This window comes from Cebus imitator, unplaced genomic scaffold (assembly GCF_001604975.1).
Source record: "Cebus imitator isolate Cc_AM_T3 unplaced genomic scaffold, Cebus_imitator-1.0 Scaffold91, whole genome shotgun sequence".
NCBI classification, from domain to species: domain Eukaryota; kingdom Metazoa; phylum Chordata; class Mammalia; order Primates; family Cebidae; genus Cebus; species Cebus imitator.
The window spans coordinates 3,698,302-3,720,976 of record NW_016107406.1 but is presented as its reverse complement, the minus strand read 5'-3'; the positions used below and the strand labels follow the sequence as shown (position 1 = coordinate 3,720,976).

The 22,675-nt window shown below is 57.7% G+C and overlaps 1 protein-coding gene across 5 annotated transcripts; it reads left to right on the top strand.

Moving 5' to 3' along the window:
* The first annotated feature begins 186 nt into the window (after nt 1–186).
* Nucleotides 187–22,667, top strand: OBSL1 (obscurin like cytoskeletal adaptor 1). 5 transcript variants are annotated; one of them, XM_017535278.2, is made up of 21 exons: nt 187–1,513; nt 3,320–3,589; nt 3,675–3,926; nt 4,069–4,371; nt 4,515–4,811; nt 6,740–7,012; nt 9,094–9,366; nt 10,049–10,321; nt 13,535–13,807; nt 14,856–15,131; nt 15,205–15,492; nt 15,677–15,952; nt 16,573–16,842; nt 17,007–17,279; nt 18,596–18,862; nt 19,757–19,869; nt 20,402–20,558; nt 20,726–20,887; nt 21,186–21,290; nt 21,602–21,871; nt 22,535–22,667. In XM_017535278.2, exons 1-21 carry the CDS (start codon nt 502–504, stop codon nt 22,540–22,542), a joined length of 5,691 nt encoding a protein of 1,896 aa, XP_017390767.1. In that variant the 5' UTR covers nt 187–501; the 3' UTR covers nt 22,543–22,667. The 5 variants fall into 5 exon arrangements, with proteins under 5 accessions (XP_017390767.1, XP_017390766.1, XP_037596814.1 ...); XM_017535277.2 differs by lacking the exon at nt 22,535–22,667 and adding an exon at nt 22,115–22,513; XM_037740886.1 differs by lacking the exons at nt 15,677–15,952; nt 22,535–22,667 and adding an exon at nt 22,115–22,513.
* The last annotated feature ends 8 nt before the right edge of the window (nt 22,668–22,675 follow it).

Here is a 22,675-nt window from a genome sequence, read left to right as displayed (position 1 = left end):
GCCCAGAGGAGCCAGTCTGGGCTCTTGTTCTCCAGCTGTGTCATCAGAGAATATTTTTGGGATTGGCAGCTGCAGGCGCCTCTGCCACTCAGGCCCAAGCCTGGCGGGCGGGCGGCTGGGGACCTGGCGGCTGGAGGTGGGAGGGAGGAGGGGAAAGAGGCCCAAGCTGTGGGAGGGGGCTGGGAAGAGAGCCTCCCCAGAGCAGGAAGCCAGGCCGCGGGCAGAGGCTGCGGGGCCCCTCGCTGGAGAGGCAAACAGGAAGGACTGCCCCCTAAGCGCCGGGCTCTGGGTCAGGGAATCGCCGCCGCCGCAGAGCTGCAGCTCCAGGCCAAGGGTAGGGAGGCGAGCAGGGAGCGGGCGGCCTGGGAGAGCTCCGCGGGTCCCCGCGCCCGGTCGCCAGCCGCGCCCCGGCCCCGGGACCCTCGCCGACGCCCCCGGCCTCGGCTCGCTCTCCGCCCACCCTCCCTGGTTCGCCACTGCGGGCGGTCTGCGGCCGCCGCGATGAAGGCGAGCTCGGGGGACCAGGGGAGTCCCCCGTGCTTCCTGCGCTTCCCGCGGCCCGTGCGGGTGGTAAGTGGCGCCGAGGCCGAGCTCAAGTGCGTGGTCCTGGGGGAGCCGCCGCCCGTTGTGGTGTGGGAGAAGGGAGGGCAGCAGCTGGCGGCCTCGGAACGCCTGAGCTTCCCGGCGGACGGCGCGGAGCACGGCCTGCTGCTGAGCGGCGCGCTGCCCACCGACGCGGGGGTCTACGTGTGCCGCGCCCGCAATGCGGCCGGAGAGGCCTACGCGGCGGCCGCCATCACCGTGCTGGAGCCGCCGGCCTCCGAGCCCGAGCCGCAGCCCGCCGAGCGCCCGCTGCCGCCGCCGGGGTCCGGGGAGGGCGCCCCGGTCTTCCTGACGGGGCCGCGGTCCCAGTGGGTGCTGCGGGGGGCGGAGGTGGTGCTGATGTGCCGGGCGGGGGGCCTCCCCGAGCCCACGCTGTACTGGGAGAAGGACGGGATGGCGCTGGACGAAGTGTGGGACAGCAGCCACTTCGCGCTCGAGCCTGGCCGTGCCGAGGACGGCCCGGGCGCAAGCCTGGCGCTGCGCATCTTTGCGGCGCGGCTGCCGGACTCCGGCGTCTACGTGTGCCACGCCCGCAACGCGCACGGCCACGCGCAGGCTGGCGCGCTGCTCCAGGTGCAGCAGCCCCCCGAGAGCCCGCCCGCCGACCCCGACGAGGCCCCCGCGCCCGTGGTGGAGCCGCTCAAGTGCGCGCCTAAGACCTTCTGGGTGAACGAGGGCAAGCACGCCAAGTTCCGCTGCTACGTGATGGGCAAGCCCGAGCCCGAGATCGAATGGCACTGGGAGGGCCTCCCGCTGCTCCCGGACCGCCGCCGCCTCATGTACCGCGACCGCGACGGCGGCTTCGTGCTCAAGGTGCTCTACTGCCAGGCCAAGGACCGCGGGCTCTACGTCTGTGCCGCGCGCAACTCGGCGGGCCAGACGCTCAGCGCAGTGCAGCTGCACGTGAAAGGTACGGCAGCGCCCGGGGCCCGGGGAGCGGCCTTGCGTGTCCTCCAAGGCCCGCCGAACCCCGGCCCCTCTCGGTGCCCGGCGCTGCCCTGAAGACTAGGGGAGGGGAGGTCGGCGGGAATATTAAAATACCAAACCCGCCCGCCTCCCACTCACGGGATTCGGATTTAGTAGGTCTCCAGGGTTCTCAGAAACTTCTTAGAAAACTCCCCAAATGATTCTGAGGCAGATGGTGGAACACCACTAAGAAGTGACTGATGTACAAACCTAGAAGGGCCTAGAACTCCTCCCCTAGTGGGTTTCAACGTCTTTGTTATTTTACTCCTCCTTCCCCAACTGAATTCACAACCGGAGCCCCAATAGACGAAACAGATAAAGGAGTGTTTTATGGGTGTAAACTGCTAAGTCTAAGTGTGTAACAGGCACTTCTAAAGCGTCAGTGAGAATCAGGAGGCCGTTTTATTGAATATAAGCACTTGAAGTGAAGGCTGCATTTGTGGTTCAGGCTCTGAACCCTGTGGGGACGGCCTGGCTGCACCTGTCACTTTGAGAAACGGCCGTTTCAGTGGAAAGGTAGACTTGAGAGTGGACAAATGTCCTGAATGTTTTTACCGTTCTTTGATTAAACTGCTCCCCACGTTTGAAAGAGGAAGGTGAAAGAGAGATTTACATTTCAAAGTTGAATCACCAACAATATCCAATAAATGCTTACATTCTCATAAACAGAAAATTCAAAGGGAAAAAAACACACCCCAAACTCACTGGAAGGTAACGCTCTCCGTAACAGGATTTCATCACAATGCAAAGGATTACACCTTCACTAGTTGTCCAGATTTTTCGCTTGGAGGAAAAACAAAGTTGGTAAATTGTCCTGAGTCCTGCCTGGCATGCAGTCAAGCATGTGGCCCCCAGGCTGTGGTGGTGGCCCCACTGGTACAGTTCGATGTGCACAGATTCGCCAGGCTGGTCTGGATCTGGACCTCCATCAGGGAGGAAAAGCCCTGAAGGAAAGCTAGAGGTGCTTCCCAAAATTGCACACACACAAAAAAATTTGCTTCTCCAGAAACCTAAGTTAACGTTCTGGTTTCTAACATCCTGTTGTTTTTTTAAATACACTATTTTTTTGGAGACAGAGTTTCACTCTTGTTGCCCAGGCTGGAGTGCAATAGCGCAATCTTGGTTTGCGCAACCGCAACCTCCGCCTCCCAGGTTCAAGCAATTCTCCTTCCTCAGCCTCCCAAGTAGCTGGGATTAGAGGCATGCGCCACCATACTCTGCTAATTTTGTGTTTTCGTAGAGATGGGATTTTTCTTTGTTGCTCAGGCTGGTCTCGAACTCCCGACCTCAGGTGATCCACCCGCCTTGGCCTCCCAAATTGCTGGGATTACAGGCAGGAGCCACCTTGCCTGACCGAAATACACTTTTGAAAATAGTTAAAATATTTTAAATTCTACTCAGACCTTTGTGGAACATATGAAATGCCTGGGGGAGGGGGGCCTGGAACAGTTTGGAAATCACCAATCTGGTCCAACCCTTTCCCTCTCTTTCCCCATTTTACAAGTAAGGAGACTGAGGCTCAGAAACATTGAAATGGACTCTCTCAAGGTGATGCGGCTAGTAAGTGTCAGGCCTGGATGAGAACTTAGGCCGTCTTAGGAACCACCGCTTGCCTTCTGGTGGTCGTGATTCCACAATGCCTGCTGGCTCTGCATGAAGAGCACGCAGCCTGAGCTAATGCGCTCTGAGGAGTCCTCCTCCTAATCTGACCCTTCTCCAAAGCCCTCTCTTGTCTCTCCCCTCTCCACAGAGCCCCGCCTCCGGTTCACAAGGCCCCTGCAGGATGTGGAGGGCCGTGAGCACGGGATTGCAGTGCTGGAGTGCAAAGTACCCAACTCCCGCATCCCCACGGCCTGGTTCCGAGAGGACCAGCGGCTGCTGCCCTGCCGCAAGTACGAGCAGATCGAAGAGGGCACCGTCCGGCGCCTCATCATCCACAGGCTGAAAGCAGACGACGACGGTGTCTACCTGTGCGAGATGCGGGGCCGGGTGCGCACCGTGGCCAATGTCACAGTCAAAGGTTGGCTGGCCCTCGGGGAAGAGGCTGAGGCAGAGGCAGGCAGGTGCTCAGACTCCAGGCTGATGGATTCCCGTCTGCATCTCAGGACCCATCCTGAAGCGCCTGCCCCGGAAGCTCGATGTCCTGGAGGGAGAGAATGCAGTGCTGCTGGTGGAAACTCTAGAGGCCGGGGTCCAGGGACGGTGGAGTCATGATGGAGAGGAGCTGCCGGCCATCTGCCAGACCACCTCAGGCCACATGCATGCGCTGGTCCTTCCAGGGGTCACCCGAGAAGATGCTGGCGAGGTCACCTTTAGCCTGGGCAACTCCCGTACCACTGCGCTGCTCAGAGTCAAATGTGAGGGCAGGAAGGCCTCTGGACAGGCAGGCCAGGGTGGGAGGTTGGCCAGATGCCCCAGCTGGGTTGGTGAAGTAGATTTAAGGTGGAAGGGCTGTGGAGGCCCGAGCAAGGCTGGAACACATCCTTGCCTTGGTCTCAGGCGTCAAGCACAGTCCCCCAGGGCCCCCCGTGTCGGCAGAGATGTTCAAGGGTCAGAAGAACACGGTCCTGCTGACCTGGAAGCCTCCTGAGCCTGCTCCCGAGACCCCATTCATCTACCGGCTGGAGCGGCAGGAAGTGGGCTCTGAAGACTGGATTCAGTGCTTCAGCATCGAGAAAGCCGGAGCCGTGGAGGTGCCGGGTGACTGTGTGCCCTCCGAGGGTGACTACCGCTTCCGCATCTGCGCAGTCAGCGGACATGGTCGCAGTCCTCACGTGGTGTTCCATGGTTCTGCTCACCTTGGTGAGTTGGTCCTGCCAGACCCGCCCATCACTTCTCCCTGCCCCAGCCCTCAGTGCTGGTCCTCTCACAGGCCTGCCATCCACCAGCCTCTGCCCTCTGCCACCCCTTCTAGTTCTAACAGCTGCACTCTGTCACTGCCTCAGTGCCCACAGCTCGCCTGGTGGCAGGTCTGGAAGATGTGCAGGTATACAACGGGGAAGATGCCGTCTTCTCCCTCGACCTCTCCACCATCATCCAGGGTACCTGGTTCCTTAATGGGGAAGAGCTCAAGAGTAACGAGCCGGAGGGCCAGGTGGAACCTGGGGCCCTGCGGTACCATGTGGAGCAGAAGGGCCTGCAGCACAGACTCATCCTGCATGCCGTCAGGCACCAGGACAGCGGGGCCCTGGTCGGCTTCAGCTGCCCCGGTGTGCAGGACTCAGCTGCCCTCACCATCCAAGGTTGGTGCCCATGGGGACCTGAGTGGGCAGAGAGGGTCAAGACACAGAAGTCCTGTTGGCAAAATGAAACAGATGCTGTTCCCATTTCTTATATCTGGGCCAGGAGAGCAAGGAGCATCCATGATGGGCTCAGGTGGAGGGCTCAGAGGTCCAGAAGGCCAATTTCAACCCACATGCAACATCCAGAGCACCCCTTGTTATCTTGATATATGTCAGCATCATATCTCAATTCTCTGGAGTGCTTTGAGGTTTACAGGATTCTGTCGCATTTGTCATCTCATTTGAAAGATACAGACCCTGGCTGCTAGTCCCTTACTACCGCCTGCCCTATTGTTCAATTCCTGACACTGTCACTGCAACTTCCTACCTGCCATACACAGTCCTATGTCACCTTACATAGATTAACACAATCTTCTCAATGGCCCTATAAGATAGGTTCTTCTTTCCCCCCCCCCCCCAGACAGAGTCTCGCTTTGTTGCCCAGGCTGGAGTACAATGGTGCAATCTCAGCTCACTGTAACCTCCGCCTCCCAGGCTCAAGCAATTCTCCTGCCTCAGCCTCCTGAGTAGCTGGGACTACAGATGTGCACCACCATGCCTGGCTTATTTTTGTATTTTAGTAGACATGGGGTTTCACCCTGTTGCCCAGGCTTATCTCGAACTTAAAGATAGGTTCTTTTGACGTTACCATTTTATAGCAGAGGAGACAGGCACAGAGAGGTCAAGTGGCTTGCTCAAAGCATGGAAATGAGCGACGTGCTGAATTATGAACCCAGGCAGTCTGGCTCCTGATCACACTGTGCCACCTGCTGAAAGGGGGAAGGAAGACAACAAGGCATCCCTGAGGAGGAGGGGGGCTGAAAGTTCAAGGATCATACTAGCATTTGCCATGTCACCGTTGCTGGAGTTGGTAAGACCAATCAAGGAGTCTGCTAGCAGCCGTGCCCAGGATCTTGCGGTGATTCGCTGTCAGCATCACAGGCAGAGGGTCAGGTGAGACCTGACCAGCAACCAGAGCAGCATTTTTCAAAATGGGACGTGGGCTCCCTGACATCAGAACCACCTGGAGGGCTGGTTTATAATGCAGATTTCCTGGCCCCTGCACACTTGGGAGTCCCAGAATTCTGCATTTTTAGCAGGCTCCCTAGGAGTTCTTATGCACAGCCAAAGCACCGCTCTTAAGGGTTGGTGTGTAAGCCCAAACCTATTTTTAAAAACCCCAACAACAGGCCGGGCGTGGTGGCTCACGCCTGTAATCCCAGCACTGGGAGGATGAGGCAGGCAGATCACCTGAGGTCGGGAGTTTGAGACCAGCCTGATCAACTTGGAGAAACCCTGTCTCTACTGAAAATACAAAAAAATTAGCCAGGCATGGTGGCGGGCGCCTGTAATCCCAGCTACTAGGGAGGCTGAGGCAGAAGAATTGCTTGAACCCGGGAGGCAGAGGTTGCAGTGAGCCGAGATCGCGCCATTGCACTTCAGCCTGGGAAACAAGAGTGAAACTCCATCTCAAAATTAAAAAAAAAAAACAGGCTGGGTGCGGTGGCTCACGCCTATAATCCCAGCACTTTGAGAGGCCAAGGCGGGTGGATCACAAGGTCAAGAGATCGAGACCATCCCGGTCAACATGGTGAAATCCCATCTCTACTAAAAATACAAAAATTAGCTGGGCATGGTGGTATACACTTGTAGTCCCAGCTACTCGGGAGGCTGAAGCAGGAGAATTGCTTGAACCTAGGAGGGGGAGTTTGCGGTGAGCCGAGGTCATGCCATTGCACTCCAGGCTGGGTAGAAAGAGTGAAACTCCGTCTCAAAAAATAAAAATAAATAAAAAAAACAACAATAGCAGTGGTTCCCGATGCATCCACCCCAACACTGAGCCCATGCACCAGAGACAGGGGTGCTTATCTGTGCTTCTCCCCACACAGAGAGCCCGGTGCACATCCTGAGCCCCCAGAACAAGGTGTCATTGACCTTCACAACCTCAGATCGGGTGGTGCTGACCTGTGAGCTCTCGAGGGTGGACTTCCCGGCGACGTGGTACAAGGATGGGCAGAAGGTGGAGGAGAGTGAGTTGCTGGTGGTGAAGATGGATGGGCGCAAACACCGTCTGATCCTGCCTGAGGCCAAAGTCCAGGACAGTGGCGAGTTTGAGTGCAGGACAGAAGGGGTCTCAGCCTTCTTCGACGTCACTGTCCAAGGTCAGGAACCATGCCAGCCTGGGCTCCAGCCAAGGCTAACTGTGGGGCCGCATAAGCCATGCCCCCTGGTCTGCTGCCTACTTGGGGAAGTCCTTTACAGGGAGAGCCTAGTGGCCCAGGGGACATGTTTCAGATAACTCTGCACTTGCTGCTTTTTTTTTTTTTTTGTGTGTGTGTGTGTGAGACAGGGTCTCTGTTGCCCTGGCTGGAGGGCAGTGGCACTATCTCAGCCCATTGCAACCTCCGACTCCTGAGTTCAAGCGATTCTCCCACCTCGTCCTCCTAAGTAGCTGGGACTACAGGTGTGCCACTGCGCCCAGCTAATTTTTGTATTGTTTGGTAGAGATGGGGTTTCACCATGTTGGTCAGGCTGGTCTCAAACTCCTGATCTCAAGTGATCTACGCGCCTCAGCCTCTGAAAGTGCTGGGATTACAGGTGTGAGCCACTGCGCCTGGCTTTTTTCTTTTCTTTTTTTCTTTTTTTTTTTTGAGATGGGATCTCACTCTGTCGCCCAGGCTGGAGTGCAGCAGCGCAATCACAGCTCACTGTAGCCTCAACCTCCTGGGCTCAAGTAATCCACCCAGCCTCAGCCTCTCGAGTAGCTGGGACTACAAGCTGCACCACCACATCTAGCTATTTTTGTATTTTTTGCAGAGATGGGGTCTCTCCATNTCACCGCAACCTCCGCCTCCTGGGTTCAGGCAATTCTCCTGCCTCAGCCTCCTGAGTAGCTGGGATTACAGGCACACGTCACCATGCCCAGCTAATTTTTTGTATTTTTAGTAGAGACGAGGTTTCACCGTGTTGACCAGGATGGTCTCGATCTCTTGACCTCGTGATCCACCCGCCTCGGCCTCCCAAAGTGCTGGGATTACAGGCTTGAGCCACCGCACCTGGCCTCCTTCTTTCTTTTTTAAGGTGAGGGTCTCTCTGTTGTCCAGGCTGGCGTTGGACTCCTGTGCTCAAACGATCCTCCTTCCTCAGCCTCCTGAGAGCTGGCACTGTAGGTGTGCACCACGCACGGCCTGCCTTTGCCTCCGAAACCCCTTAAACACTAACACTATCTAGCACACTCACTGCCCACATAGCCTCTGCTGAGTTGGGTGGGGGAACAAAATGCACTTAAGGGGAGGAGAGATGGGAGCAAACACTTTTTGGGCACTTACTCTGAGCCAAGCGCTATGCTAAGGATTTCCAGTATACACTCTTGTTTAATCTTCACAACTAGATGAGGGGCAATATATCTCCAGTTCAGAGACAAAGAAACGGAGGCTGTAAGAGTCACATGACCTCTGTCACACCATAGCTGGGAGTCACAGGATTGTGCTATTCCTGCTGCCTCAGCGAGAGTCAAATGGAAGCATCAAGTGCAGTCGCCCCGAGGTTCTCACAAGGCAATCCGTGGGCTGGCTGCTTTAGGAAACTCCTGGAAGGTGCTTATAAATGCAGATGCCCAGGTTTCCTGGACTGTCCAGAGCCCCAATATCCAGGGTGGAGCCTGAAGATCCTCTCTTAACAAATACAGACTCTCTGAGAGAGCAGCATGGCAACCACAGATCCCACTCATCTCACTGAGTGGAATTCCTGTTTTCCACACTATTGCCAGGAGGTCCTGTGGCCCCTGCCTGAATGCACCCTGTGACAGGGAACTCACTACCCGGAGAGGGGCTGTCTCTGTTGCCACTTGTTGGGCAATCCTTCACCTGCCTGCCCGGGGGGCTTTCTTGTAATAATAGAAGCAGTCAGCATGGCCCTGATGTGGCTTGTGACAGTGACCTCCCTTCAGCCTAGATAAATAATGGCTGCCACTGTGAGCTCTGTGCTTCCTTCCCTCCATGTACTCACCCCACCACCTCTGATCTTTTGGGGACCCTCAGAGCACTCTGCTGCCACATGATCTGCCATATCTCACCTGCCATGCCTTCAGTATTCCTTGTCATTGTCCCTGAGCCCCTATGCAGCAGGGCTTTAGCCCTCCCCAGGGTCCTCCTGTGCAGAAACAGTGTCTCCTGGCCACACAGCTAGTTGGAACTGATTGTGTGGGGGTGTCTGTGCAATGCCGCCTCTGCTCCCTACCCAGATCCCCCCGTGCACATTGTGGACCCCCGAGAGCATGTGTTCGTGCATGCCATAACCTCCGAGTGTGTCATGCTGGCCTGTGAGGTGGACCGAGAGGACGCCCCTGTGCGTTGGTACAAGGATGGGCAGGAGGTGGAGGAGAATGACTTCGTGGTGCTGGAGAGTGAGGGGCCCCATCGCCGCCTGGTGCTGCCTGCCACTCAGCCCTCAGATGGGGGCGAGTTTCAGTGTGTCGCTGGAGACGAGCGTGCCTACTTCACTGTCACCATCACAGGTGGGGGGCCGGGTGGGGAGCCAGGAGGGCCTGGGAGGCACAGGGGAGGGTGCCCCTGCTCCCGCTGGAGCAACTGCCACACTTTAACTCCTGGGTCACTGTTCCCCGTCCTGCTGCCCTCCCCCTGGCAGATCAGACCTCCTCCCTTTCTCCTCAAGCTGTGGTCTAGTCACACTCAGGAAACGTGTTATCAAAAGCACATTGGTCTTGGCTAAGGAAGCCCTGCCTTCTCTGTTCTCCTGAAAACCTCTACCAAGGGAAATCTTTAGGGACAGTGAGTCTATTGCAGGGAAGAGTCTAGGGCAGGTGGTCTCAGGCACTAGAGAGACCAAAAGATCTTGGAGGAGGGGATCCCCAGCTCCATCTGGGGATCCAACCCTCCTCCTCAGTTCTACCCTTCATACCATCCCTGCCCCAACCCAGAGAATGTGGAGCATTTCTACAGCCAGGGCTGACCCCATGGTCCCCACTGTGCAGCCTCTGCTCAGCACAAAGACCAGTGTGCTTTTGTGACAGCCGTATTCGTGTATCTCTAGCTGTGAGTACTGTCAGCTGCTGTGAGACACGATCTCAGGGAGGTCCTTCAACACATAGGGTAGAGGACACAACTGGATCAGGGAGGGCGGCAGGCCTACACCTGGCCCACCCGTCATGCCTGGCAGTAGCTGTCCCTGTCCTCCAGATGTCTCCTCATGGATCGTGTATCCCAGCGGCAAGGTGTATGTGGCAGCCGTGCGCCTGGAGCGTGTGGTGCTGACCTGTGAGCTGTGCCGGCCCTGGGCAGAGGTGCGCTGGACCAAGGATGGAGAGGAGGTGGTGGAGAGCCCCGCGCTGCTCCTGCAGAAGGAAGACACCATCCGCCGCCTGGTGCTGCCCGCCGTCCAGCTTGAGGACTCCGGCGAGTACTTGTGTGAAATCGACGATGAGTCAGCCTCCTTCACTGTCACCGTCACAGGTGTGGGTCCAGCCTAGCTCCCCGGGGTCACAGAGACAGCCCTGAGCCCTGGAGGAGCTGGCAACATAGCCCCAGCTAGCACCCTGGGGTGAAGGGAGGTGTGGGCTGCAGGCACATGTGCCAGGGTTCTTGCAGAGATCAGCCCAGGGCTCCTATTCAAGGAAACAAGCCCCTCCCAGTGCCCAAGGCCAGGCCTAGCTCTGCGCCACAATTCATTTACTGAGCACTTGCCCTGCGCCAGGCACTGGAAGTAGCAGGTGAGTAATGCAGACACGGTTTCTATTCTGAGAGAGCTGCCAGTCTAGGTGAGGAGGCAGCTGTTAACCAGGGGTCGCAAACGGGCAGTCCCGGGGGCCTGTGCATTCCACATATGCTTTGTTTGGTCTGCAGAGTCTTACCAAAGTCAGGACAGTTCCAATAACAATCCGGAGTTATGCGTCCTCTTGAAAAAGCCGAAGACCCGGCGGCTCTGGTCCCGCTTCCCCCCATGGCGACGAACAGCTGGCACTGAGTAGCAGCTGCCCCTGCTGTCTGGGGCACACATTCCTCTGTCCCACCCTCCCTGCCATTGCTTTTTGCTTCTCCCCAGACTGCTTTAGCCTCTGACCTAACCTGGCCCCTGTGGGCATTTGAGTTTGCGACCCCTGTGTTAAACCAATAAACGCAAATAAATGTACAGTGACACCTGGTGATAAGTACTGGGAGGGCCAAGGGCAGAGGGCTCAGGAACGCAGAGCAGGAGGGTCAGGGAGGGCCTCAGAGAAAGTTGCCCTTTCACACACAGGAGCCAGCACCACGAAGACAGAAATGGCTGCTTCCCTCCAGCAGTGCACAGCCTGGCAGGAAAGCCAGGCGCCTTCCAGGATCTTAGAGCATGGGTTGTTGTCTAGAGCTTCTCTAGGGACCCTGGGGCTGAGAGCCACCACCTGGCCAGGCGACAGGAAGTGCTTTCTTTCTTTTTTTTTTGAGATGGAGTCTTACTGGCACCCAGGCTGGAGTTCGGTGGTGCAATCTTGGCTCACTGCAACCTCACCCTCCTGGGTTCAAGTGATTCTCCTGTCTTAGCCTCCTGAATAGCCGGGACTACAGGCACGTGCCACCATGTCCGGCTAATTTTTTGTACTTTTAGTGAAGGCGGGGTTTCACTGTGTTAGCCAGGATGGTCTTGATCTCCTGACCTCATGATCCGCCCGCCTCAACCTCCCAAAGTGCTGGGATTCCAGGTGTGAGCCACTGCATCTGGCCCGGAAGTGCTTTCAAAGCTGATACTGGAGCTAAGTGGAGGTGGGTGTGGGCAGGAGGTTGGTGCGGGGGGAATACTGGAAGCGGGAGAAGCTCAGGACGACTGTGGAAGTGATGGAGTTTCAGTGCCGGAGACCTCGGGGCGCTGGCTCACAGTGCCCAGCCCAGTGTGTGTGTCAGGGGCTGGGGGTCCCTAGGGCTGGGCTGCTCTGTGTGGCACATAACCCCAGTGGCTGCGCTGAAGTGCCCATCCTACTTTAGCCACAGTCCTGTCCTCCCCGAGCCCTGACCTGAAAGTCACGCCCCATGCTGAGCTGTTTAGAGGCACCCCCACTCCCTGCACCCCAGCTAGTCCAGCCTGCACACACAAGCCCCCAATGCCTAAGAGGCCTTCTGCTCACATTCTGCCCTGTAGCAGTCACCTTCACCCTCTCCTCCCCAGCCCTGGCCGGACATAATGGCCACAGCCACACAAACGCCAGCTCACGCCCAGGCTCCCCCCACAAAACACCAATCTCTTCACGGAGAAGTTCGCACAAACACCACCTCTCCTCTAGGCCACAGCAAATCAAGTCTGACACCAAGCTGAGGTCCTGGGGCCAGGTGGCCACGCAGGTCCCATTACTGTGCCTTGTGCTCTCTCCCTGCCCTCATCACCTTCCTCACCCCTCAGGCAGCTGCACTCTGCTCTCTCCCGGCCTTGCTTGGCCACAGAGGACCAGCCTGCATCCTTCAGACCCTTAGAGCAAGCAACCCCATGGGGGAGGTGGGTTGTGTGGCTCAAGGCAGGAGTCCTGGTGGAGGCGGAGGGCTGAGTGGGAGCTTGTTACCTCGGCCATGCAGGCCCCTATGCAAACTCAAGACTGGGAAGCTAGCAGTTACTCAGCCCCACCACCAGGGGGCCAAAGGCTGATGGGGCACTAAAGTCCCCTGGAAACTTGAATATTCTGGGGGGACCTGGGGGCAGGGGGAGTGTGGGCAGGCCTGGGCTCCATGCACTGGTCACCTCTAATATTTACATGGTTCCCTTTCTGCAGAGAAGTGACGGGAACTTGGAGATGAACTTTCAGAATCAGCATTTAGCACCCCTGGGGAACTCTTAGACAGGCGGATGCAAAAAGCACTATTGAGTTCCTGCAAGCCTTGGTTTAGAATTCCTGCCACTATCTGTGGAATCTGAGCCTCCCTTTAACAGAGGGTATTCCTTTCTCCTGCCCCAGAGTGGGTGTGGCCAGCTGTGACCTTACGGAAGTCGTATAATCACTCTGTGCCCTTATATGGAAAATGGGGATAAAACACTACCTTCCTCTTAGGATTGCCGTAAGAGTTAAATGTTTCAAGTGCTTAGGACTGTTCCTGGACCTTAGGAAGCGGCATATCAATGTTTGCTATTGCAGATCCACTATCCCTTGTCCATAATGCCAAACAAAATCGAAAGGCTTTTTGTAAGTTCGGTATTCCAAATCATTTCAGTAAAACCTGAGCTTGATTGCTCTGAAGCAATTTCTATGTTTTAGTAGCCTGCCAAATGTGAATATAGCTATAGCTGTATATCAATAAGACATGAGTATCTTATAGTCTTATATCTATAAGATATGAATCTATTATAGATATATTCTTATATCTATAAGATTTTATATCTTTCAGTATATCTTGCCTAGGGTGAGTGTAGTATGTGTTATGCCACAGATACATTAATGTGACTGATGAAGGGAGAGGACCCCCCGGGGGCTAAGGAAGGTATGTGATAGATGAGAAATGCACCATTTCCAGAATCCAAAGTATTCTGGCTTCTGTAACATCTCTGGCCCCAGGGATTTCAGAAAACAAATTGTGGACCTATTACTGCTTATTATTATTATACTTACTATTCTTATTATCATGTGGGTGACGGGATCTTCATGCTGCCAAATGGCTCCAGAGAGGCTGACGGTGAGCTTGTGACAGGCTGTGGTTGTCCCCACCCTGCAGAACCCCCAGTGCGGATCCTATACCCCCGGGATGAGGTGGCCTTGATCGCTGTGACCTTGGAGTGTGTGGTGCTGATGTGCGAGCTATCTCGGGAGGATGCCGCTGTGCGCTGGTACAAGGATGGGCTGGAAGTGGAGGAGAGCGAGTCCCTGGTGTTGGAGAGGGATGGGCCACGCTGCCGCCTGGTACTACCTGCTGCCCAGCCTGAGGACGGGGGAGAGTTTGTATGCGATGCTGGAGATGACTCGGCCTTCTTCACTGTCACTGTCACAGGTAGGCAGTCTCTGGAGCACACAGAGGAGGTAGAGACGTAGGAGGCTAAAGGACAGACACCCACCTCCCGCACCCTATCCCAGCCTTCCCCTTTTCCAGCCTCCTTGTGTTCAGCCATCAGATTCCTGCTTAGCCACATCAGGTCAGGACCAGAGGCCTGGTGGGAGGGTGCATATCAATTAGAACCATTCATTCATTCATCCATTCATTCAATACTCATTGAGCCACTACTATCTGGTTGGCACTGTTTTAGACGCTGGGGATACAGCAGTGAACCAGTAAGACAAAATCTCCTGTCTTCACAGAGCTTATACTCTAGCAAGAGTGGACAGACAAAAAATAAGAGATGATTTGTCAGTTGGTAATGAGTGCATCAGAGGCAAAGCAGGGAAACGGGGTAGGAAGTAGGGTGGGTGTGGAATGGGGTGTGTAGATCTGGGTGTGAGTCTGGATCTGCCTCTTTCTGTCCCTTAGCAAGTCAGTTTCTTCTAAAGAGGTCTCAGGTCCTCATCTGTGAAGTGCAGCCAGCAGCTGTGCACCTGTTTCGGGGTGGTCAGAGTAACTGATTAAAAAAACACAGGGCTGGCTGGGCGCAGTGGCTTACGCTTGTAATCCCAGCACTTTGGGAGGCCGAGGCGGGCGGATCATGAGGTCACAAGTTCAAGACCACCCTGGCCAATATGGTGAAATGCCATCTCTACTAAAAATACAAAAAACCTAGCCGGGTGTGGTGGCACATGCCTGTAATCCCAGCTACTCAGAAGGCTGAGGCAGGAGAATTGCTTGAACCTGGGAGGCGGAGGTTGCAGTGAGACAAGATAGCACCATTGCACTCCAGCCTGGGCAACAAGAGTGCAAGTCCATCTCAAAAAAAACAAAAAAGCAGGGCTTAGCACAGTGCCTGGCACACAGCAGATGCTCCATGGACTGCTGCTGGCACCATTCTCAAGAGCTGTGCTGCCAGGGGGTAGGGCTGAGGATCTGGTGGGTAAGGCAGGAGAGGCCTGCTGCCCAAGCCCATGTGCCCCTCTCTCTGCCCACCCACCAGCCCCACCAGAGAGGATTGTGCATCCGGCAGCCCGATCCCTGGATCTGCATTTTGGGGCTCCCGGGCGCGTGGAGCTGCGCTGTGAGGTGGCCCCAGCTGGGTCTCAGGTGCGCTGGTACAAGGATGGGCTGGAAGTGGAGGCATCAGACGCCCTACAGCTGGGTGCTGAGGGGCCCACCCGCACCCTGACCCTGCCCCACGCCCAGCCTGAGGACGCCGGGGAGTATGTGTGTGAGACCCGGGATGAGGCCATCACCTTTAATGTCATCCTGGCCGGTGCGTGCTCCTGGCCAACCTGGGGTGGGGAGGCAAGGACAAGCATGGGCTGACACCCTCCTCTCTTGCCCAGAGCCCCCAGTGCAGTTCCTTGCTCCAGAGACGGCCCCGAGCCCACTCTGTGTGGCTCCCGGGGAGCCAGTGGTGCTGAGCTGTGAACTGTCCCGGGCTGGTGCCCCTGTGATCTGGAGCCACAATGGGAAGCCTATGCAGGAGGGAGAGGGCTTAGAGCTCCATGCTGAGGGCCCCCGCCGAGTCCTCTGCATCCAGGCTGCAGGCCCAGCCCATGCAGGGCACTACACCTGCCAGTCTGGAGCAGCCCCAGGAGCCCCGAGCCTCAGCTTCACCGTCCAGGTGGCTGGTGAGTACAGCCTGGACACTAAGCCTGTGTGTGGCACCCCAAACCCTGTAGGATTCCTGCTTTTCCAGCATGCCTTGCCCATCCCTGTCCCACTTTTCTCAGGACCTTCCCGTCATGCCCCCCACTGCCCTCCTCAAAGCCCTGAGTCTCTCCTTCCGAGTGACCTCCAGCTCTGACCCCACAGAGCCCCCTGTGCGGGTGGTGGCTCCCGAGGCAGCCCAGACAAGGGTTCGGAGCATCCCAGGCGGGGACCTAGAGCTGGTGGTGCACCTCTCCGGGCCGGGGGGCCCTGTGCGCTGGTACAAGGACGGGGAGCGACTGGCAAGCCAGGGGCGGGTGCAGCTGGAGCAGGCCGGGGCCAGGCAGGTGCTGCGGGTGCAGGGGACACGGACTGGGGACGCTGGGGAGTACCTGTGCGACGCGCCTCAGGACAGCCGCATCTTCCTTGTCAGCGTGGAAGGTAACAGTACACCTCTTACATCCTGTGGGCTCTGGCACCCCAAGGACCACCTTCCACAATTCTGGGGCTCCTTTACCCCTCCACCCCGCTTTGCTGCCCCTGGCTCCAACCAGTGCATGTGTGACTATCACTTGGATTTGGATAGGGGCTCAGGGCTCCCCTTTCCAGAAACGCTCGTGTGAGAGTGGCATAGGTGGTTAAAAGCAGGGGCTCCAGAATCCACCCAACAGGTTCCAGCCTGGATTCTGTGCCCCCGTAGTTGCGTGACATTGGCCAAGTTCTTCAACCTCTCTGAGCCCCAGCTCTGAAAAGAGGGGATAGTGCTTGTCTATAGGCCTGTTGTGACAAGTATATGCTCTAAGTAGGGTCCCTGGTAAACGATCTGTTATTATTAGGACATCACGGAGGTGGGGCACCAGGCTAGGATTTCAAGGAACTCCTGAGAGGAGTGGCAGGGAGTTAACATCTTGTCCTTTGGGCCACCCCTATGGCCCATACATAGTAGGTCCTCACGGAAGGTTTGTTAAATGACTGGGGATGAGAGCCTGTACCCTGAGGAGGGGATGAAAGGGGAGAAGGGAAAAGACCCAGTGCAGCTCACTGCCTGACCATGCCCTCAGAGCCACTGCCAGTGAAGCTGGTCTCGGAGCTGACACCACTTACTGTCCATGAGGGCGATGATGCCACGTTCCGGTGTGAAGTCTCCCCACCAGATGCTGATGTCACCTGGCTGCGCAATGGAGCCGTCGTCACTCCAGAGCCCCGGGTGGAGATGGCCCAGAATGGTTCAAGCCGCATCTTGACCCTGCGAGGCTGCCAGCTGGAGGATGCGGGGACTGTGACTGTGCATGCAGGGAGCACAGCTACAAGTGCCCGGCTCCATGTTCGAGGTTAGGTCCTGATGAGGATGAGATGCTCTGTGTCCCGTGGCTGTACCCTGATCCTGGGCCCCCACAGCCTTGCCCCTCCACCTAGGGACAGATCAGTAGGATGGAGCAAGGGGCCAGCCTTGAACCCTACTAGTCTCCATGGCCTCCTCCTTCTTCCCCACCAGAGACAGAGCTGCTGTTCCTACGGCGGCTGCAGGATGTGCGGGCAGAGGAAGGCCAGGACGTGTGTCTCGAAGTGGAGACAGGCCGAGTGGGTGCAGTGGGAGCCGTGCGCTGGGTACGAGGTGGGCAGCCCCTGCCCCACGACTCTCGCCTGTCCATGGCCCAGGATGGGCACATCCACCGCCTCTTCATCCATGGTGTTGTACTGGCCGACCAGGGCACCTACGGCTGCGAGAGCCACCACGATCGCACCCTGGCCAGGCTCAGCGTGAGGCGTGAGTGCCCTGTCCTCTCTTAATGAATTACCCGCCCCACAGCATAGCCTTTCCTGGCTTTCCTGGAGTCCCTCAGGCCCTGACCAAAGTGCCCCTCACCGCTGAGGAAAGTCAGCCCTGGCCGTCCCAGTCCAGGGTGGAACCTGCAGCAGCCTGCCCAAAGCAAAACTTTTATTTTTCTAATGTTTTTTATTTACCTTAGAAGTCTGTGTGGATTTTGCATTCCATTTCATATTTCCAAGTTGGCCTTGCCATAAATATAAATATTCCCCAAAAAAACTTGCTATGGGCATCCTTCAGTCATGTGTTCTAGGGATACACATACCCACTTAAGTAGCAGGGATGGCTGGCGAACAGCACCCCACTCCTCCCACCCCAAGCTGGAGACCCCCATTTCCTGTGTGACCTCATGCAACTTATGTAACCTCTCTGAGCCAAATGTCCTTAAAAAATGGGGCTGAGACTAGATGTAGTGGCTCACATCTGTAATCCTAACACTTTGGGAGGCCAAGGTAGGAGGACCCCTTGAGGCCAAGAGTTTGAGGCCAGCCTGGGCAACATAGCAAGACCCTATCTCTACAAAAAAAAAATTAGCTGGGCATGGGAGTGTGCACCTGTAGTCCCAGCTACTAGGGAGGCTGAGGCAGAAGGATTGCTTGAACCCAGGAGTCTGAGGCTGCAGTGAGCTACGATCATGCCCGGCATTCCCACCTGGGTGACGGTGAGACTCTGCCTCAAATATTAAAAATAGGGTTGATCCCCATCTCAAGTGTCTCTGGGAACATAAACTGAGATAACATGAAAAATGCTTACAAACAGCTTGGTGAATAGTTGCCACTGGTGACACACATCTCTTCTAACGTATTTCATTCATGAAATCATTGAAATAAACCCGTGTCCCAATGTTATTCACCTGTACAGCTGGAGCAGCTGGGGCCCAGAGGTCAGGCCATTTGCCAAAGATCACACAGCACACAAACTCTGTGGTAGAGTGAGGTTCTATTCGTAGTGTACATGACTCCAAATTCCATGCTCCTTCCAGTGTCACAGCACCCCTCACCCAGACTCCATGAACCCCCAACCACACTCCTCCCCATTCCTGTGCCCTCATCTCCTAACCCTAATCCAGCCCGGCTGTGCCTATCCACTGTGCCTCCTCCTTCCTGCACACTGGTTCTGAACTGTTTTGGTCAGGGCCTTAGGTTGGGTGTTGGGGGGTACAGGCGGGGCCAAGGGATGGAGGAGCCACTGCAAACCCTGCCCAGATGCAGAGCTGGAGGCCTCATCCTCCTCCTCTCTCCATCTCCCCCGGCCAGCGAGGCAGCTGAGGGTGCTGCGGCCTCTGGAGGATGTAACCATCAGTGAGGGGGGCAGTGCCACCTTCCAGCTGGAGCTGTCCCAGGAAGGTGTGACCGGGGAGTGGGCCCGGGGTGGAGTCCGGCTGCATCCGGGGCCCAAGTGCCAAATCCACTCGGAGGGCCAGAGTCACCGATTGGTACTCAGCGGCCTGGGCCTGGCCGACTCAGGCTGCGTCTCCTTCACGGCGGATTCCCTGCGCTGCGCAGCCAGACTCGTTGTGAGAGGTGTGGGTGCAAAGACTACAGCCTGCCTGCTGACCTGTGTGGCCCTACTCACCCCAGGCATGAATACTGACCCCTGACTCGTGTGATCCCCTGACCTTTGGCCCTGTGTGGCCCTCAACATCCCTGCCAGAGTGTGACCCCTGACCGTTTGGCCCTGTGTGGCCCCAGAGACTCCTCTGCCAGAGTGTGGTCCCTGACTGCCCCAGTCTCTGCCAGCCACTGACTGATGAGCATGCCTATGCCACTGTGGTCCCTGCTGTCTGCCTGCCCACACACCACCCCACTGACCACTCTAACTGTGCCCCTGCTGGCTACACTGCCTGCCATGGCTCCCTCTGCCTGCCTGAGGGTAGTCCCTGTGACCACTCGAGTCCTTCCAATCCACTGACTGCCTAGGGGTGACATCACTAGCAACTCTGCTGGAGTGTCCCCCATTTTTGCTTCCAGCCCCAGGATGTTCCCACTAACCATCACCTGCTCTAGTGCGTTGCTCATTGCTCCTCTGAACCCATTGGGTCCCCCAATGACCAGTGTCTCCTGCTGGGCACTTGGCCACATGTGGCCCCACTGACCATGCCCACCTGTGGGTGACTCCACTGGCATCTCTGCTCGTTTCCTCATGGCCCTCTGACCCCCAGCCTCTCCCCACGGAGCACCTTAAAGTGTGACTCCCAGTTGGCCGCTCCTAACCCATTAGTCCTGTGGCCCTGCCGTGACCCTCCCTGCGCCCCCTTTCCACTGACTGATCCTTCTTGGATCCCTTGACCCAGCTCATCCCCCCACTCGCTAGTGTCCTCTACTGACCCCTTGTGCCCAAGTGTGTGCACTCCTTGTCCCTGCAAGCTGGGTCCCCATCCTGCTCCCTCTGCACTGTCCTCTCTCTCCCACTCCCAGAGGTCCCAGTGACCATCGTGCGGGAGCCACAGGACCTAGAGGTGACTGAGGGCGACACAGCTACGTTCGAGTGCGAGCTTTCCCAAGCTTTGGCTGATGTTACCTGGGAGAAGGTCAGAGCCCAACTCCAGTCCAGCCCATTTCAACATAATAACGCCAACAATAATAGTGCCCCAAGAAACAACTAATACTTCTTCAGCGTGTGTGCCTGGCGCTGTGCTAAGATTTGCATTACATTTAATCCCTTACTCCTTACAAATCCAGGAGGTAGGTCTTGCCATTGTGTTGTCTATGAGGAAACTGATGTTCAGTGGGACGAAATTACCTGCTCAAGGGCAGACCAAAGAGGTGGAGCCCATATTTGAATCCAGGTTTGCCTAATTCCAGAATCTGTGACCATGTCCCCCTGTGACTGATACCTGGATCTGGGCTTCCCGTGCACCTTGGCGGCCCTAAGCTCCCCAAAGGGTGACACCTTCTCAAAGAGGCTCCTGGCACGGCCCCGAAGGCGTGGGACAGCTCGATCCCAGCTTGGGAACACGAGATACACATAAACGCGCCTCGAGACCCCTTGGCATCAACAGAGGGTGCCGCCGCCCGCGCCCAGCCGTGCTCTCCCCGACCCTCTGCAACTCCCGCCCCTAGGACGGGCGCGCGCTCACTCCAAGCCCGCGGCTCCGGCTCCAGGCCCTCGGCACGCGCCGCCTTCTTCAGCTGCGGCGCTGCGGCCACTCGGACGCCGGGACCTACAGCTGCGCGGTGGGGACGGCTCGCGCCGGGCCGGTCCGCCTGACCGTGCGCGGTGGGTAGGGGGTGATGCGGGGGCTGGGCACTGCTTTGGGCGCGAGACCTGCGAAGCCATCTTCCCGCGACCCTGCAGACCGCGCGTGCTTCTAAAAAGGGGGCGTGGGGGTGTGGCTAGCACCTGCCCTCCGCCCCGCCCCGCTCACGCCCCGCGCTCCGCCCCAGACCGCACTGTGGCTGTGCTCTCCGAGCTGCGGTCGGTGAGCGCCCGCGAAGGCGGCAGCGCTACGTTCGAGTGCACCGTGTCGGAGGCCGAGACCACGGGGCGCTGGGAGCTCGGAGGCCGCCCGCTGAGACCCGGAGCCCGCGTCCGCATCCGACAAGAAGGTCTGGCCGCCTGGCTACCCTCTCGGGCCCCTCGCTGCCCCGCCCAGGCTCGGACAAGCCCCACCTCCGGCTCGGACGGGCCCCGCCTCAAGGCCCCAGAGCCGCGTCCCCGGTCTCTCCCCCGCCCCCAGCCCCAAGTCCCGGACCGCTCCTCTCGCCGCTCCGCACCCCGGTTCCGCCCACCTTAGCGTACACTAACGGCGTCCGAACCGACCCAGGGGCTTGCTGCGGCCCCACCCTCGTCCCCAGCGCTCCTCTGAGGTGGCTCCGGCCTCGCTAGCGACCCCGTCACCCCCAGGGAAGAAACACATTCTGGTGCTGAGCGAGCTGCGCGCCGAGGACGCCGGTGAAGTCCGCTTCCAGGCAGGGCCCGCCCAGTCCTTGGCTCTACTGGAAGTGGAGGGTAAGCACCAGGGGCGGGAGGGACAGGGAAAGAACATCCTCTCCTCTCTTGCCGGGGGACTGACGGACCGGGGGTGGCCCCGGGACGCTGCCTCCTCTTCCCCTTCCCCCGAAGGGCTCTCCAGGGCCGGGTCACAGAGGGCACCGCGTTTCCCTGGAAAGAGGAGACTTTGGATTTGAGGTGCAAGGGAACGGACCGGTGGCATAGAGAGCTAAGGCCATGAGTGGAGGCTGCAGGGAGGGAAGATGCGTCTCTTCTCCTGGGGGCCATGTGTGTCCCTATTAACTTAAGCCCCTGCCCCCTACCCTCAGCATTGCCTCTCCAGATGTGCCGCCGCCCCCCTCGTGAGAAGACCATTCTGGTGGGCCGCCGGGCCGTGCTGGAAGTGACTGTGTCCCGCTCGGGGGGCCACGTGTGCTGGTTGCGGGAGGGGGCCGAGCTGTGCCCGGGAGATAAGTATGAGATGCGCAGCCACGGCCCCACCCACAGCCTGGTCATCCATGACGTTCGACCTGAGGACCAGGGCACCTACTGCTGCCAGGCCGGCCAGGACAGCGCCCACACACGGCTGCTGGTAGAGGGTGAGTAAAGCCGACTGGGCAGAGGCAGGAGGGCGAGGGCACCTGGGAGCCTATGGGCTAAGCCACACCTATGGAAGGCTTTCTAGGACTTGGGGTAGCGGTGGGTCCTGGGATGTGTTGGAGGTGGGGTTGGGGGAGGAGAGGGATAGAGCACACCCAGGGCTGGAAAGCCCTGGAACCGCTTGACTCAGATCAGCTGCTCCTGGTCAGCTGTTCCCACCTTTCTACACCCCTTCCTGCCAGGCATCTGTCTCTTGCCACTGGACCATGTTTCTCTCTCTTGAACAGCCCCATTTCTACCAGTTCCTCTCCTCTGTACCACCCCAACACTGCCTGCCTCCAGCCTGTCCCTCCTCCCTCCTGCCCACCTCAGTGAGTTCCATGTCAGCCTTGGCAGAGGTCTCTTTCTTTCCTCTTACACATGTCTCACACGAAGAGCCATCCCACCTTCTATCCCAAATCCCAGCATTCCCTCCAGATGCTGAGCTGTGCCCCACCCCTAGCTGACTCCCACCTTCCAAGACAGCCCTGACAGAGGCCCACAAACGGTAGGGCAGAGCCTGTGGGCCCAGCTCTTCCTGTGCTGGTGTCCAGGCTCTGCCGGGGGAGAGGAAGGTGGTACCCACTCTCTCCCCAGCCCCACGTGGAGTCATTCCTCTGCAGGTAACTAGGAGGACCGAACCAGGCCAGGCAGGTGCCCTTGGACAGCTTGGAAGGCGTGTGCCCTTACCCTGGGCAGGGGTGGAGAGACAGGGAAACCAGAGGTGTCAGGAAACAATAAAAGTGCTACAGCTCATTCCCTTG

Excerpts from the sequence above, each read along its gene's own strand:
- OBSL1 (XM_017535277.2), top strand. The coding sequence starts at position 502 with ATGAAGGCGAGCTCGGGGGACCAGGGGAGTCCCCCGTGCTTCCTGCGC. Across the intron at positions 3,927-4,068 it reads TGCGCTGCTCAGAGTCAAAT|GCGTCAAGCACAGTCCCCCA; the intron begins GTGAGGGCAGGA and ends CCTTGGTCTCAG. Across the intron at positions 17,280-18,595 it reads GGCCAGGCTCAGCGTGAGGC|CGAGGCAGCTGAGGGTGCTG; the intron begins GTGAGTGCCCTG and ends TCCCCCGGCCAG.